General features: G+C 34.6%; 1 protein-coding gene across 23 annotated transcripts in view; it reads right to left on the reverse strand.

Moving 5' to 3' along the window:
• MLLT10 (MLLT10 histone lysine methyltransferase DOT1L cofactor) overlaps nt 1-17,193 on the reverse strand; it is a 250,792-nt gene that overhangs the window by 11,102 nt on the left and 222,497 nt on the right. For all 23 annotated transcript variants that reach the window (XR_012030838.1, XM_072825420.1, XM_072825416.1 and 20 more), the window contains 6 exons: nt 8,485-8,602; nt 7,045-7,117; nt 4,187-4,341; nt 2,024-2,212; nt 1,143-1,231; nt 645-1,006 (listed from right to left, as the gene is read on the reverse strand). Coding sequence is in view for 22 of the 23 variants with exons in the window: in XM_072825420.1 (XP_072681521.1) it covers nt 645-1,006; nt 1,143-1,231; nt 2,024-2,212; nt 4,187-4,341; nt 7,045-7,117; nt 8,485-8,602 (986 nt within the window). In the remaining variant the exon portion in view is untranslated. The remainder of the gene's footprint in view (nt 1-644; nt 1,007-1,142; nt 1,232-2,023; nt 2,213-4,186; nt 4,342-7,044; nt 7,118-8,484; nt 8,603-17,193) is intronic.

Raw genomic sequence — 17,193 nt, forward strand, 5'->3', positions numbered from 1 at the left:
TGACCTAACCTTTTTTAATGGTCCCAATGGTCAGTAAAATTGAGCACCAAAGAAAAGGGAGCCAGAAAAATGGTTGACTACTGTCCGCTTCAAATCCATTTAAAATGATTTATTCCTCAAATGTATGTTCAGTAACAACATGGCTTTAGTCCCCTTATTTTGAACAAACAGTCACATGAAACTCCCATGTAACAAAGTTTCACTCACTGAAAATTCAAGATAAATTATTTGGTATTCATCCTATATCAAACTCTTTAATGATAAAACTAGCAAAATTGCATAGCTGAATTTTAAGATATCAATATTCAATCATATGTAATCTTCATTACAATATGGTTTTTCTTCAGAATTTATGATACATGAAGACAATATACAAGGGGAGATCAAGACAAATTTTTAGCACAGGATATATTTAATGTCTATTACTAAGAGTGATTTAATTTTGTTTTAATTCCAATTACTTAAAATTTCAAAAATAAATGGCTCTCAGAATAATAGACTTAAAGTCTAGAAGTTTGCTAGATTTTAATTTTTTATACATTACATCTACAAGAAGCACATTAAAAATCCCAATCTGAAAGCATGGACAACTCTGGTACTATGTTGCACTAAAAAACCCCAAATATATTAAGTTAGTTCCTTACCTGTTAGCCAGTGTAGCTGGCATTGGATGTGTTGCATTAGGTGGTACAGTTGTGTGGGTGAGGGGGGTAGGGTTCTGGGATATTGTGACAGGGGTCTGAATAACCCCATTTAAAGCTCCTACAATGCCATTAATTGCCAGTTGGTTACCTGGCAAAGCTCCAATTATTCCACCCACTCCAGGCACTGCAGGAATGGTGGATGTTACAGTCTGCATTCCACTAGCCAGTGCCCCTACTGTCACACCATTGACCTGCTGAACTCCACTAACGCCCGAGCCCTGCTGAGCTGGACTCTGCCCAGCAGGAGGTGGAGTAGAAAGAGCAGAAGAGCTGCTGGTGCTTTGTCCACTGGAGGTTAAGTCCTAATGTAAAAAAGAATAGAAACTTAAGTTAGAAAAAACAGAGCAAAGCTGTTTAAAATCATTTTAAACTATTTAATGTGATATACTATTGTTCATAAGAAAAACACAGAAATGAAACTAACCACACCAAAATTACCTGATTTAATACAGGAAGAGAATTATCAGGTAAAAAACTGTTTCCTAGATGAGGGCTCTTACTGCTGTTCAAGGAATCAGTAGCAGGAGCTAGAAAAAATAAAAAGACAAAAAGAAACCTATTTACCCTGTTAAATTATATTATGTGTAAGGTTAAAGGCTTATCTAAAAGCTTATCCTGAATCAACTCACATTGAAAACACTTAAATATTAAGTCGTGCTATGCCTAATACCAGTTTAAAGGGAAAAAAATCTATAACTCTATTGAATACTATGGCTTTAAATCAATAAAGAGATCATTACGCATTTAAATAACTATTACAGTTAAATTATGTACTAAAGAAGTTAAAGCAAATTCAAGTTGATCATTTAACAGATTCTTCATGTTCTTTGAAAATAACCTAACAGGAGCACCTAGGCAGCTCAGTGGTTGGGCGTCTGCCTTTGGCTCAGGGCGTGATTCCGGACTCCTGGGATCAAGTCCCGCATCGGGCTCCTTGCATGGATCCTGCTTCTCCTCCCTCGGCCTGTGTCTCTGACTCTCTTACTCTGTGTCCCTCATGAATAAATAAAATCTTAAAAAAAGAAAGAAAAGAAAAGAAAAAAGAAAAAAAAGAAAAGAAAAGAAAAAAGAAAAAAGAAAAAAGAAAAGAAAAGAAAAGAAAAGAAAAGAAAAGAAAAGAAAAGAAAAGAAAAGGAAAAGAAAAGAAAGGAAAAGAAAGGAAAGAAAAGAAAGAAAAGAAAGAAAGAAAGAAAATAACCTATCATTCCTTTTCTACATCTTCGTGTAACTGGGAATCAGTTATTATTCACTTATGAAAAAGATATTGCAAGTCTATCCTACTTTCTCCTTAGATACACAATAAATATTTTCAAACTTACCATTCTGTGCTGAAAATGTATGGATTTGATGAGATGGACTAGGATTTGTTGTTATTGTTGGAAAAGGCACTGAGAGCTGTGCATTCAATAACTGAAGACGTTCCTTTTTGGCTGTCAAGTTTTTAATCTGTTCTTCCAATCTTCGATTTTCAACTTGAAGTTGGTGTAATGACTTCAGCATTCCTAAAACTAGCAAACATTTGGTTGGTTTTAATAAAGACAAGTTCCTACAAAGAACTAAGTATTTTATAGACTTAAGTGTCAATAACTTTAAAATTTAAAATAGGAAAGCAGAAATTCTGTAAAATATTTTTAAATTACTATGTTTTATTTCTAATTTTGTATGTAGACATATATTATGTGTGTATATATGCATAAAGGGATACTGGTCCTACATATACCTTCTGGAAACTTTGTTGCCACATATCACCCACCTGGTCCAGGTGTCATTTCATTTTCACCAAAATAAAAACCTAATTAAAAATTCAAAGTACCTGCCATAATTTTTCACTAAAATAATAATTAAAATTTAAAAGAATCACACCAATATCCTTCACCACAATAAAGAGTACAAGGTTTTGTGTGCTGCTCAGTAAAGCGAGCATACCAACAGACCAGGAGTGAGAAGCTCCAAGCCCAGCTGCTCGGGATGCTGATCCACATATCCCCCAGCAGGGAGCAGTGTATGCGCACCACAGTCCCCACTCCCAGCTCCCAGAGAAAAAGTGGATCATCATCTGTAAACAGGCTGTTTCTGTCCTGCCTCATCACCTCAAATACAGTTTCAATTCCTTCCACAATTCGGACCTCTGAACTGACAACACTGAGTAGTTATGCCAGGGTGATGGACACCTTGAAAGTTCTATGTACTTATTAAAAAGTTGTATTTGTTTAACGTGCCCTCAGGGCCTTCAAAAGACACAAGTGTAGTGGTACAGACATATATGGTCATTTCCTAAGGATTTAACTTTTATCCCTCCTCTTCAAGATCCTACAAAGAAACCCTCAGTGTACCCAAATGAGATGCAATAAGACTAAGCTAAACCTGTCCTCCAGCTATCATATTTAAAGGATTATCCTGGCATGAACTTCCTCACAATTAGGAGTTTTTGTCAAGGCACCATTCATTTAAAAAAAAAAAAAAAAATTATGGCACTTGTCTAACAACAAGCAAAATGTTTTGTTTTGATAAAGCAGCAAAAGCCTAGATCCTAAAATGATAAAAACCACCTATTTTTCCCCAAAAAATATATATCCTTATTATGAGGCCACTTCTCCAGCTACTACTTATAAGAACTTTTGCTTTTTTTGGCATTTTTCACCCATTGTCTTTCCTAATACTTTAACATTGAAAAATACTAAATATGTATATAAAATACCTATGTTACATAACTATATGCAATTTATATACAAGTTATATATAATTTAGTAATCCTTATTCTTTCTCATCCAAATTATAAAATTAAGAAGACAGTTGGCCATACAGGACTATATGCATTTTTATTTTTTTAAATTAATTTCTAGCGGTTGAGGGGGGGAGGAGAGCCTGACTCAGGACTCAATCTCATGACCCTGAAATCATGACCTGAGCCAAAACCAGGAGTCGCACACTCAATCGACTGAGCCACCCAGGCGCCCCTGACTATATGCATTTGTTAAAATGAATTCTCCAGAGGTAAGCCAAGTTTTCTTCACACAATTAAATAAGCTAAGAGAAGATATAACTCATGTATTTTAGTTAAAATTTACAAATTGGTAAGAATAAAGTACCAATATTAAAATAATTCAAAAACAGTAACAATAACAACTAACAGGTTAAGTGCTTACTATGAGCTAGGCAATGTTCTTCACTTTTTTTATGCTCCTTAATACTCAAAACAACGCTGTGATACAGGTACATTATTATTCCCACTCTACAAATGGGAGATAAAGTACACCAACATTAAGAAACTTGCCCAAGATCATACTGTTAATAACAGGTAAAGACAGTTGACTCAAGCCCAGCAGTAAAAGTGTAGAATCTATTAAACCACTACACTACACCTTCTTGCCGTATCATATAGAACATGTTTCATAATTTCACTGCCATTGATGAAATGTGACTGTTGTATCTATCCATCTGTCTGTCCATCCATCTTTTAAAGACACGAAAAGAATACTTACTGTCACTAGGAGTACCCTGTTCTAACAAAAACTGCTGTCCTTCACTCCACTGCCTCTCCAAAAGCTGTTCTATGCTGGCTGCTACTGGAGGCAGATTTTCCAAACTACTGTTGACTGGTTGATCATAGCGAATCTGTAAGCTGCTTACAGGAGATCTGTTGAAAATATTAATTCTCAGGTTAAACAGAAAGAGAGTGCATTCACATTTCTTACCTTATGCTGACCCTTTCCCTGTATGAGTTTTCTAACTCCAGACTGCCTATATTGGAAGAATGATAAAACCATAATCCACCCTAAAATTGAGTAATTACCATTCTTTCTCCCCAAATTATAAAATCACGGGACTAGCTGGCTATACTCAGTAATTAAAAACCACTAGAAAATATAAACACACCCCCAATAATCTCTGAAATAGGCTGTACAAGAATTTGATAGCTTTAGACAAAAGGGGGAAAGACAGTATGAGAAAATCTTAAAATAATTAGCCAGAAGAGAAGAGTTCCACCATTCTGCTTAAATATGCAAAATACCAGAGTAACACTAGACAATTATAATAATGTAGAAAGCATATTAATTTACAACCAACAGAATCTCAAATTTCAGTAAAAAGATATTTCTAATAATTTTGAAAGAGCCTTTTGTTATACAGTCAAAAATACGAATTTTCTAGTATTTACAGGATTAAGGAGCATTAGCAAGACCAAAGCAATTTTTATTTGAGCAAATTATACAAATTTTTCTAAAATGCCTTGGATCTGTACTTCAAATGGTAACAACTTAAGTCTTCAAAAATAAGTATTACTTAACATGAACATGTAATGTCCTCTCATTCACTTTCTTGTTTCCAATTAGTAAACATGGTCATCTCTGCCTCCAGCCCCCACACTAAAATAGTACATTAGTAAAGGGCTTCAAACTTTCCCAAGTGTTTCCACATAATTACATGATCTTCATAACAATCAAGTGAGAAGTCAAAACCTGGCTTAATGGTTCCATTTCTACATGAGGAAACAGGAAGGGGCTTTAGTAACTTGTGCAAAGGGCAGCGCTGGGGTCGGCTCGGGTCTTCCAAAAAGCTCTAGTGCTCTGCCACTGCCTCAGTGTGCTTCTCTACCAAATCTCTGAACAAGTTAAACAAATGAAGGGTTTTTTTCCACATGTAAACATCACATACTACATACAGATAACCATCTCTCTCTAAATAGTACATTACACCAGGATAATTTAGGTTATTAAATTTCAGGCTGATTTTTAAAGGGTAATATAAAGTTGGAAATATATGCTAAAAATAATTTGGTATAATTTATTGTTTTAATGTTTTACCCATTTGGCCACTAAAAACCTAAGAACTATGCTAAGCAGAATAAGACTAAGGGATCTTGCAAAATTTCTGGGTAGCTTCTAGGATATTTTAAGAGGGGAACACAGAAATGTTTCCTTCCACTAAACACATGAGCAAAAGTCCATTCGTTTTCTTCTTTGAAAATAAGAATAAAACAGTACAGAAGTAATCACAGCATAAAATTACAGATTAGTCAGCTGATGCTATCATTGTGTCCTTCAGAGTCCTAGTTTGAAAAGAAAGAATATTTCTTCCAGAGTTCAGTTAGAAGTCAGTTAGGTGTCCAGACTTTTAGGTCACCCAGGAATTTTAAAGGAAAAAGACACTACTAGATGTACCACTAGGAAACAGCAAAATTAGAGGTTACCGAATTAATTCTAATGATAAAGATGTTCCTTAAGACATTACCAGTATAACAGCAAAATAACAACAGATATTCATGGTATCACTGCATAAAAAATTTTAAATTTTTAATAGAATTTGTAAGTTCCCACAGTTGAAAAAAGACTCCAGAATGGACTTTCACCTCCTTCTGTTCTCCATTCACACCGTCTAACCCTGCTTGAGGCAGAGTTCACAAAATTAGAGAGCAGAGAGAAAACAAACTAGAAGGTATAAGTTGAAAGCAGAATACAATTAATAAAAAAAAGAGCCATAGCCTAAAGTTCCATTGTTTTCTACAAATTGATACAATATTCCTTTCTGCCATACTTCCCATAGAGAACAGAAGATGTAGGGCACTTAGACTGTGTCAGAGAAATTCAACCCTTTCAGTAGAACTCTGGTAAAAACTCTGCTAACAGGAATAACTTCATATACATTAAATAAGGTACCTATTCTATCATGACTACATTCTATCTATGACAATTTCAGAGAACAAGGTAAAAATTGTTATACTTTGATTCAAACAATTTTAGAAACTAGAAAGATTTTTTCTTCAGAAGTTTATTCTTTTTTTTTAAAAGTAATCTCTACACCTAATGTAGGGCTTAAACTTATGATCCCAAGATCAAGAGTTGCATGCTCTTCCAAGTGAGTCAACCAGGTACCCCAAGAATTAGAGGAAATTTTAGAAATGAGCCCCTAGAACTAGGAAACTAGAGATGAAAGGGTTACGTGCAAGGCCCACGACAGGGCAAAAACTGGAACCCAAAGTTGAAAGCCTTGAGCCTCTAGCTTTAAGAGATTTAAAGACTATTTCATGACCAAGAAAAATTAGCCAAATTAATGTATTTAGTAGAACCAGCAGCTAAATATACAAATGATAAAAACAAGAGAGTTGAAATTGATCGGAAATCTAAGAAAAGGGATGTCTTCTTAAAAGCTTAGAAATCTAACCATGTGGTTAAATTAATATTCAAATTAATTTAGAATCATTTTTCTTGACAGTCCAGACATGCTTATCTACAAAATGCTTTTACAGCCTCACAAATGTTCGCTCTGATAGGAGATAAAGAAGTTTCCAAATCTCAAAATGTTTCCTTTGCCTATACTCTGCAGAGTAAATAATACTTACCGTGGTGAGAGACTTCCTCGGGGTGAGCTTCCTCTGCCAACAAGGCTGCGGCTATTGTCTCCAAGATCTTGATCTGCAGTGTAAATATTTCATAGCTGATAAAGTGACTCTCACTAGATAAGAGGTTTTAAGCTCTTGCCCTGATTTTTCCTAAATCGTACATAAAACCTTTACCACTATCTTTGCAGTTACTATGAAAGTAGAAGATCTAGTATATTGCTAGTTCAGAATTGCTGAACTGTGGCATGTTAAGGCGTTGTCCCTACATGTTTTTGTGGGTGTAGAAGGCCATGGATTATGTTCCGTTCTTTCATTCCTTTCAATTTTACAGCACAGAAGCGTGGTTTGCATTTGCAGTACCCTCCCCTCAGCCACTTTTAATTTCTACGGTTAAAGTAATGAATCACAGCTGTGGACAGCTAATCTGTATGCTTATCACAGCAAATCCTTATGCTTTGTATTTTTTAACACTTTGCATCCCAAGACAAGTCATAAAATACATAATGTATTACATACAGCCACACACAGTAACTAAAATTACATATATTACATGGACCCCCACACCAAGAATAAAATTAAATATAACGCTACAAATTTAAAGTTGACAAAATTCAAAATTTAAAGTTGACAAAAATAAGTAGGAATATAGCATTCTATCCTTAATTTCTTCAAAATAATTCTTTGGTAACACTGAATATCTCCACTTGAAAAGTAACTTGTATTTCCCCTACAAGTCAGTTCCTTCTAAAATCACCCTATCTGGCCTCTTTCAAGGTTGTCCTCCCCTTATTCTGAGTCAGGTAACCTCTGACCCTTAAAGGGTAAAGACATGACTGATCCATTCTTGGTGAACTGCTAAACCCATTCCCTTCCCCCAAACAGGCATGACTACTTGGACATGTCAACAAATCCTTAAGGATGGAATGAAACAAAGCAAATCCAGTGGCTCATTAAAACAGTACAAGAGGCAAATGCTACAAAATGTCAACTGGTAAAAATTCACAGGATTACTAAACACTGTAGAAATTCTCTAACAGGATTTTTTTTTAAACCAAGTTTGTGTAATGCAATTTCATGAATTATGCAAATAAAGGTTTAGGCTATTCACAGAAAAGCCCAGTGTTATGTTACTTTCATTGCACAGAACTGAGAACTGAACACATCAATCACAAAAGTCACAGGAGACATTGTTGCATTCCTGCCTGCTGATGGCTCTGCTTAAACATTTACATTTCAGACAGTAAAAAAAGCACATCACTATTTTGCAGCACAGCACACTATTTACTTCCAACTGTGACTCTTTTGGTTAAGGTGGAGGTGTGTGTGTGCAGCACAATCCTGTATTAACCACACCTTTAGATTTTTCAAATAAAATAAGCCAATGGCGGGAGGAGGGTGGATTTACATTGGGGGAGAATTTAAAAATTCTTGAAAACTTACCTGTTTGATTGTTTTCAGACTGAACTATAAGAGCTGCCATTGATGAACTTGGATTTAATCTACTGCCATACATATGAGATGGTGCCTGACTAAGAGAAGATCCAGAGAGGGTATTTGCCTAAATGAAAAGAATGACAAAGATAAATGAATTATATTTGAAAATACCTTCATATTCTTCCTCCTCATTGACCTAGTAACTATTTTTTCAAACCTAAAAATATAAGCAAACATTCCTGACTTTCTGAAGACCAAATTTCATTCTTTCTTGTTTTACCATTACAATATTTCAATTTTTGAAAAGTTACATAATTCCAAATAAAAAAAAAAAAAAGACTGGCACAAAGTTATTTTTGCTTCACTAACAAAACTCAATGGAATGGTAACCATGTGAACATATGACTAATTATTTAATCTTATTAAACCATTTACAAAATAAGGGCAGGTAGACAACAGATGTCTAACAAATGCTTCAGTCTCTTACATCACAGTCTGGCGAAGGAGGTCAAAAGGTCCAATTTCTACTTTTAGTATTTTAACTATACAGAGCGATATTTCCATTGCTTAAACTCTGTCATTAGTAAAACCTGCACACTATTCTGTTACTTCCTATTTTGATAGACTTGGAAGCCTGCTGCTTTTTCTGTTTTGTTTTGTTTTTATTTTAAAAGAAAGCAAACAGGCATCACAAGTATGTTTTCTATACAATGCAGAGCTCAACGAATCACAGCTTTGCCCTGACCCCATATAAGGCACTGTCTTTTTGGCAGGAAGCCAGCTCCACTAACTGGAGAGCTGGTCCAAAGTTTGTAATTCATTCATGTTGCTAACCACAATTCTGAAGGCCTGTACTGGGACTTGTGCCAAACAAGCGAAAATGAACCCTTAAACAGATGAAGCTAAGGAGGCTGGCCAAAGTCTTGCGTAATCCAATGTAATAAAAATGCCTTCTTTGATGTGAATACTTTCTCCCACTTTCTAAGAATATTACAACCTTAAAATGTGGCATTTGGGGAGCAAATCTCTTGTACACAAAATACTGTTACTCAAAGGCAGCTATTACTAGCCTGAAATACTTTTCAGATTTAACAGAACCACAAATTTTAAAGTAGATGTCATATTCTTTTTTTATGAATGAAATCAAACTTAAGCTTTTATAAAATGATACCATTCTATATTATTTCCGAACAGAATTCTGGAAAATAATTTCCAAGGACTGAAGCACTTCTAATATAAAGAAGCCAAATAACAGCAAAACAAAAGATGGAGGCATTCTAACAAGTACAATGGCACACAAGAGACCAAGACAACATAGTAGTTATAACAAGCAAAATATTACAGAAAATAAACTGTGTTTCTGGAAAGGGTCAGACCCTGACATTATATGTGGCCTCTAGCCAACTTACTGGGCATGAAAATTGGACTTTACAATTCACAGAAATACTGTGATGTGGAATCCTGTCCTTGTTTTCCATTGTTTCAAAGTGTGTACTTCCTAGCTCATTCTTTCATGTTCAAGTTTAATTGGTCAATTTTCGGTTTCATTTTTTCCTCTTATTAAAGATGTGTATTGAAAGCCAGTAAGTTTGTACTATAAAGTCTTGTTTAACAATCAATTAGCCCTCAGTAAAAGCTACCTAATTTTAACCTCAAGATCATACTAGACATTTACCATGTATTTACTAGTATGGCATACTAAAATATATAATTCATAAATGGAAACATAGTAAGATTTTTTTATATCTCCAGAAGTCAACGACTTGGAAATCTTGGCTTCTCATAAAATAAGTTAGCATAAGAAAAACCACCAAACAGACAAACAGAAAGAGCAGACATCATCAGTCCCATGTGTTAACGTCTCAGGTACCACATACTTAAAAATACCCCTTTGCAGAACCAATTTGCTCTTATTCTAGATATAATTCTAAAAAGACCACTAAGCATATAAAAGATTAGAAGTGAAAAATTTATTAGAAAGAGGAAGAAAAGTTATTTATTGAGACATTCGTTGGCAGCAGGAATCAACAGCTAACAGTGTAAGAAGAAAGAGGAACATGAACAAGAGTGAGCGCATATATTACAGAGTGCTGCTGAGGTGGTGCTCAAAGAACATGGACATCTAAATGCTTTAGCGTCTGTATCTTAGCCTTCTTGCTCTCCTTTACCATGAACTCATCTATAATGGTTGAAACATAACTAATATTATATCAGTTGGGACTACTTTATTAATTCCAATTAACAGTTTTATGCGTTGCCTTCATCTTTTAATAAGAATCAAAAGATCCGGGAAGCCTGGGTGGCTCAGTGGTTGAGCATTGCCTTTGGCTCAGGGTGTGATCCCGGCGTCTTGGGATCGAGTCCGGCATCGGGCTCCGTGCAGGGAGCCTGCTTCTCCCTCTGCCTGTGTCACTGCCTTTCTCTCTGTGTCTCTCAAGAATTAATAAAATCTTTTAAAAAAAAAAAAATCAAAAGATCCTACTCCTCAGAAGTACACTTTTTCAGGAAGGGCACTTTCTGCAAGGGCTTTCTATTTATTCCTTATTAGTTTCACATTTTTTGATGCAGTCTTCAAATTATCTCAGTTTCTCTATCATACATTAGCCCACCATGCTAAAAAAGATCAAAATGCAAAGCAGTACTGCATAATAACTGATTTACATAATCATTATCATCAAGAAGAAGATAAATCATCTTTAGCATAATTTCAAGAGGAAAGTATATATTTTATAAAGGTGACAGGCAAAAGCAAAATTAATAACAAAAACCTAAAATGGGAATACATTCTTTGTTATTCTAAATGACCAATTTCCCAAATTCCCTAAATGAGTAAAAATTATCTGGTAGTTTGCTTTTTAAAAATATTGCAATTACTGAAACTAGAAATTTTGGGAAAGAGATTAAAAGTTACTAATTTTATCAAGCTGCATTCTATGGTATATTAAAACATCTCAATCACTCTACATTAAAACTCAAGAACCCACAAATGTCTAACACTGCTTAGCCAATGGTTCTGAAATGATGTTTAGAATGGTGAATGTTGGGAACCCACAATAACTCTGTTCCACCTCAGGGCCAAGAAACTCCCATCAGTTCTGCTTTTTTTTTTTTTTTTTTTTAAGATTTATTTATTTATTTATCCATGAGAGACACACAGAGAGAGAGAGGCAGAGACACAGGCAGAAGGAGAAGCGGGCCCCATGCAGGGAGCCCGATATGAATCCCAGGAATTCAGGATCATGCCCTGAGCCAAAGACTGACGCTCAACCACTGAACCACCCAGCCGTCCCAACTCCCATCAGTTTAGTGAAGAGATTTACAACTTAGGAGCAATGAAGAAGGGTAAGGGAGAATGGCGAGAAGGCAACTTCCTGAGGAGAGCATACACATAATGTCAGACATTCTGTAGACTCAAAAGTTCCTATTGATTATAAAACAAACTGGTTACTTGACTTCATAGTGTCCCACTGAAATCATATAATCTATTCAACATGTGTAAATAGATTAGACCAAGATAAAAATATTTAATAAATCCTGTAAGTTCATATTGCCATAATTAACTTCTGCTTTAACTTCCAATATATGATCTTAGACTTTGTTTCCTTCCCAAGATTAACAATTGAAAGGAACTACTTCCACTCCAGACGTTATATGATACTCACCCTAATACTTTAGTAAAAGCCTCACTAAGAGAAGTATAGGGTATAGGGCAGCCTGGAGTGTGATCCTGGAGACCTAGGATCGAGTCCCACATCAGGCTCCCTGCATGGAGCCTGCTTTTCCCTCTGCCTGTGTCTCTGCCTCTCTCTGTGTCTCTCATGAATAAATAAATAAAATCTTAAAAAAAAAAATCCAAAGGCAAGATGAGTAAGAATAAATTGAATAATTCCTGAGGTAAATTTAAGCCACTTTGAAAAAAAATCCATGTTTAGGTGCCTGAGTCAAATAACCCTAAGGAAATTTGGAATAAGTTATTATGCTAAAATATCTAGAAAGATACTAAGATAATATTCAAACTCAAATCAATTTAGTGTTTCCTAAGTAGATTCACGGACCTTATTAAAATATTAACAAGATTAAAATGACATTTCAGCTTGAAATTTCCCCTGTTGGTAACAGTTCATCTTCCATATTCCAAATATCTGCTTATGACCATAGAGAATTTTTAAAAGATCTCTGGTAAAGTAACTTTACCAAATTCCTAGGCACTTGGTTCCTTCTAAAAGAGTCAGCTGTGGAGAAAAAGAAATGCTAAAGCCTTCTCAGTTATTTGAATAGCAAACTTAAAGTAGATGATAGTTTTTGTTAGGTTTTTTTTTTCCTCTCTCTCTAATGTTGGTAAAGGCAGAATAATAAAGAATAAACAACAGAAATTAAGTTTGAGAGAACAAAACCTATAAAAACTTCACCTTTGGAAAGTATCACAGCAATACATCATCTAGAGGTAGATATGAAACTTCATACCTTCCATCATACAGGAAGGGGTTATAGCAAGCATTTTTTAAATGCACAATTAACCTGTCAATAAACATTGAAGTCAAACAAACTCTAAAACACATTAGAGCTGCTTCTTCAAGCGTTCCAACCCTGACATACGATTTAAAAATACATTCTTCTAATATCCTGTCAGACTCACTAAACTGAATATTACTTTTAAAATTTATATTTCATATACATTCTTAGAAGAAAAAACTTTTCATCATCACTGCATCTGCAGTAAATCAAGCTCTCTCACCTGGGCAAGGTGCTAACCCTCTCTGCCCTTCAATTTCCAAGGGTAAAAATGGAACTAATAATAGCACCCATCTTATACGAAAATTGCCAGAATTAACTGAGCTAGTATACAGGGCTTATAAAGAATCTTTTGCCACATGGTAAGCACTCAAATTTTAGCTTATTTTAGAAATTATTTTCATATGCTATTATGACATCCATATTTTCCATAAGCTTCATTAGAGAATATCATTTATTGATTATATTTTTATATTAACACAGCTATATTTCAAAGATTAAAACCTATTTCCTTAAGAAAAACTAGACAGTATAAATGTCTCATTATGCAATGATATTTTAATAGATCTATTCTATATAACAAAGCAATAGTGCAAATATAGGGATTCAAATATTTTAATGATTATATATTTTTTTCAGTTTGCAAACACAATTTGACTAGAAAAGTTTTCAGGAAAAAATTAGAGAACAATGGAAAGTTTCATATATTCTCCAACTCAATTCAAACTTTGCACTATGAAACATATTCTGATAACAGACCCCATTTCTGTGTCAGCTCCCACCAGTAAGGCTTTAATACTCAGCGTGTGATGAGAGATGAAACCAAGTGTGAACAACTTTCAGGTCCCATGAGTAGGCTGACTGTTAAAGCTGTCAGGTTCAATTGCATCATTCCACATTATTCAATGCCCCAAACTGCTCCCTAATTGTTAGGAGCTTAACGTATTCAAAACCATTGTTTAGGCTAATGCTGAAATGCCCCACAATTGAGTTTCTATAAAGTAGTGGGAGGGATTAAATTGTTGTTAAACCATCACTGAACACTCATGATTGGACAACAGGACTGTATAGAATAACCAACCAATTCTAAGCAGGTTTCCTAATTGGTTAATACCTAATCAATATATCACCCATCTTTTTCAGAAAAAATTAAGTCCCTTAGAATTAAAGCAGCTATTGAAATAATTTAAGAACTGGAAAGACCTCAGTCAACAGCTATATCTAAAAATAGCTAAAATTCATATATCTATGTTAACATAGAATGATATATTTTAACAGAAAATGTTTTAATACTATTTTTAAGAAGAGAAGTGCTTCTGTACAATTTATCTCACTGATAAACAGGCTGTTTCTGTAACAGCTGAAACTAAGAGTCCTATAATAATTGTAACACCAGTATAATAACCATTAAATCCAAAGTACTTTATGGTCTACAATGTACTTACTCTCATTTGAAGTTCATAACATATCAGTCCTCATAAGAGAGAGGACAGGTATTTTTAAGTATTTTATCTTACACACAAAAAGAATCGACACCCACAAATTAAGATCTGCCCACAGTCACACTAGTGAGTAGCAAAGCTCCAAGAATTCAAGATTTCTGACTCAAATTTCTATTTGGCATTGTGTCACACAAATGAACACAGTAAAATTCCTAACAATGCTTTTCAAAGAGATACCTCTTGACGCAGAGGCACATCACTGGGAAATTCATTTTATAGTAATGATTAGTAAACTTGGAGATCAGACTCTGGAGTCAGACTGCCTTGTTTCCAAAACTTAGTTCCACCACTTATTAGACATGTGATGTCGCATAGTTACTTAACTTTTTCATCACCCAATAGTAAGTGACATTACAAAGCACTTTATAAAAACTTATTTTGCACAAAATGTTAACATCTTTAAAATTACAAGTTATTATGAAATTACTTAAAACATAAAAGAAACATTCAGTCTGACCAATCAAGTCAGAGATCCTCTGAAGTCAGGTCTATCTGCCTAGGAAATGGAACCGTGTTCTCTAACAGAATGGAAGTGCAGACATTATCTGAAAGGAAATCGAGGACTACGAAATCTAAAGACAACTCCCTCCACACACTCACGTATACCAAAGTTATCATACTGGAAAAAGAAACAGTCAAAGCTGATGGAAGTAAAAGTCTCCCAGACATGTGCAAAACATTAGTCACTAAACTAATTGTACCTTAAAAATATTAAACATCTGCAATTACTGAATATCACATAAATAAACCCTGAAAGTTCCTTCATTTATTTTTAAATTTATTTTTTTATAATAGTAACACAGAGTAAACAAAGAATCAGGTTATCTACATGAAGACTATGCCCAAAAGCAAAGCCCAGAATGCAGAATATAATACAACCATTTTTCATTACATTTGGTCTTAAATTCTTCTATTAAGGGAATCATCCTTCAAAAAAAAAGCACCTGAATTTTTCCCAAAAGAGAAACAGAATTAACGGAGAACTAGAAGACTGAGTGGAATTTGAAAGGTAAAATGAAAAATTAATGACACACCTACAGAAACTAATTTATACCTCTACTCATGATACAAGAACAGAGCACATCATTAAAAAAACAAACAAACAAACCCACACGGACAGTAGTTCTATCTTCCAATAATGTTAAGAAACTATTAATTATATTCCTGTTTTCTGTGAAAGAATAATTACTCTAAAAACAAATAAAATAAAGGGATTTAACACTGAAGAATATAAAACTAGATTATCAAACATTTTTTAAAGGTTTTTTCAAATTAGGGCTGCTAAGCATTACTTTTTTCCCTAGAATTTTACAAGTGTCTCCTTTTTCCTCCATTAAAAGCACAATTCTGTTCTCAGTTTTTAATTTCTATTAAGCTCTTCCTGATCTTACCTCCCTGACCACTTTCCAGGGAACAATTCTTAAGACAACAAATAAGCTAAACAAGGGGCCTGTCTATCTTACTTAAAAAACCAAGGCCAGAAAGATCAAGAATGACCTCTGGATTTTCATACTGGCACCAAGCCAGTCACTAAAATCTACTACTTTCATTAAGTTTTTTTGGGAGGAAAAAAGTAAGGGAGACAAAAATATTATTCAAATTTAGCATTTCTGTTCTCTGATTTATATTTTTTAAAACATTTGTTTGCTGGTGTGATGATTTTTTTTAATAACTGTAATAAGACTCCTATAATTACATTTTAAATATTAGTAATTTTAATTAACTCAATTATAGCATTGCTAATCAACTACCTATAAAGAAACTCTAAATAACAGATTACCATTTGATTACCTAAACACAATGCCTTGTGCAATTTGAAAACAAACAGGGCCTATATGAAAGTTAAACAGAAATAAACTTGTCATTTTTGAAGAGAAGATTCAATTACCAAGTACATCATAATCTGAAGAGTCCCAATTAAACATTCAATTTCTTCTAAATATTTTTGTATTGTTTCTCCAGCACATTGCCTAGAAAATTCACATTTTGCACATTCAATACCAATACTATTGTCTCCGGCAGCTAAATTGAAGTAGTTCTGCACTCAGTTCAACAGAGAGGTCAACGTGCCTCAGTTGCCTGGAGACTGATGGTTGCTACAGCAGCACCAGATAAGCCAGGCTAAATCAGCTTCAGCTTGAAGGCAGAAAGCAGTGACTGCTAGACAGAATCATAGATGCCGTTGTCTCAGCATGCAGCATGAGTCTAACTAGATGATCATATTTATAAGAGACCCATCTTACTGAAACAGGGAAAGAGGATAAACACTAAGGATTTTAATTGGACTGAATCCTGGATTACTTGCAACTATGATTTCTTTGTTCTTTGGTTGAGTCATATGTTAAGTGGAATTCTCCCTCTAGCTATAAATTTCTCCTCACCACCACTTCCCCCACCCACCTCCCTAATGCCAACCCCCAAAACCACAAACATAATGAATGAGAAGAAATGAGATTTTTGCTTAATTCAGCCTGGAATTAACCAGAGAGTAATTAAAACAGACTTTTATAAAGAAAGAAAAGAAAAATGCACGCTGAAAATGTTCATGTGAGACTTTGTCCAAGGATAGAAAGCTATCAACAGCATATGGCTACACTTAATTAAAAGAGATGAAACTATTTACAAGAACCATTCTCTCATTTATCCTTTCACCTTCTCTAACCCCACACCCCTGGTATGCTGGCTACCTCACCAGGGCTAG

Source organism: Canis lupus, chromosome 5 (genome assembly GCF_048164855.1).
Source record: "Canis lupus baileyi chromosome 5, mCanLup2.hap1, whole genome shotgun sequence".
NCBI lineage: Eukaryota > Metazoa > Chordata > Mammalia > Carnivora > Canidae > Canis > Canis lupus.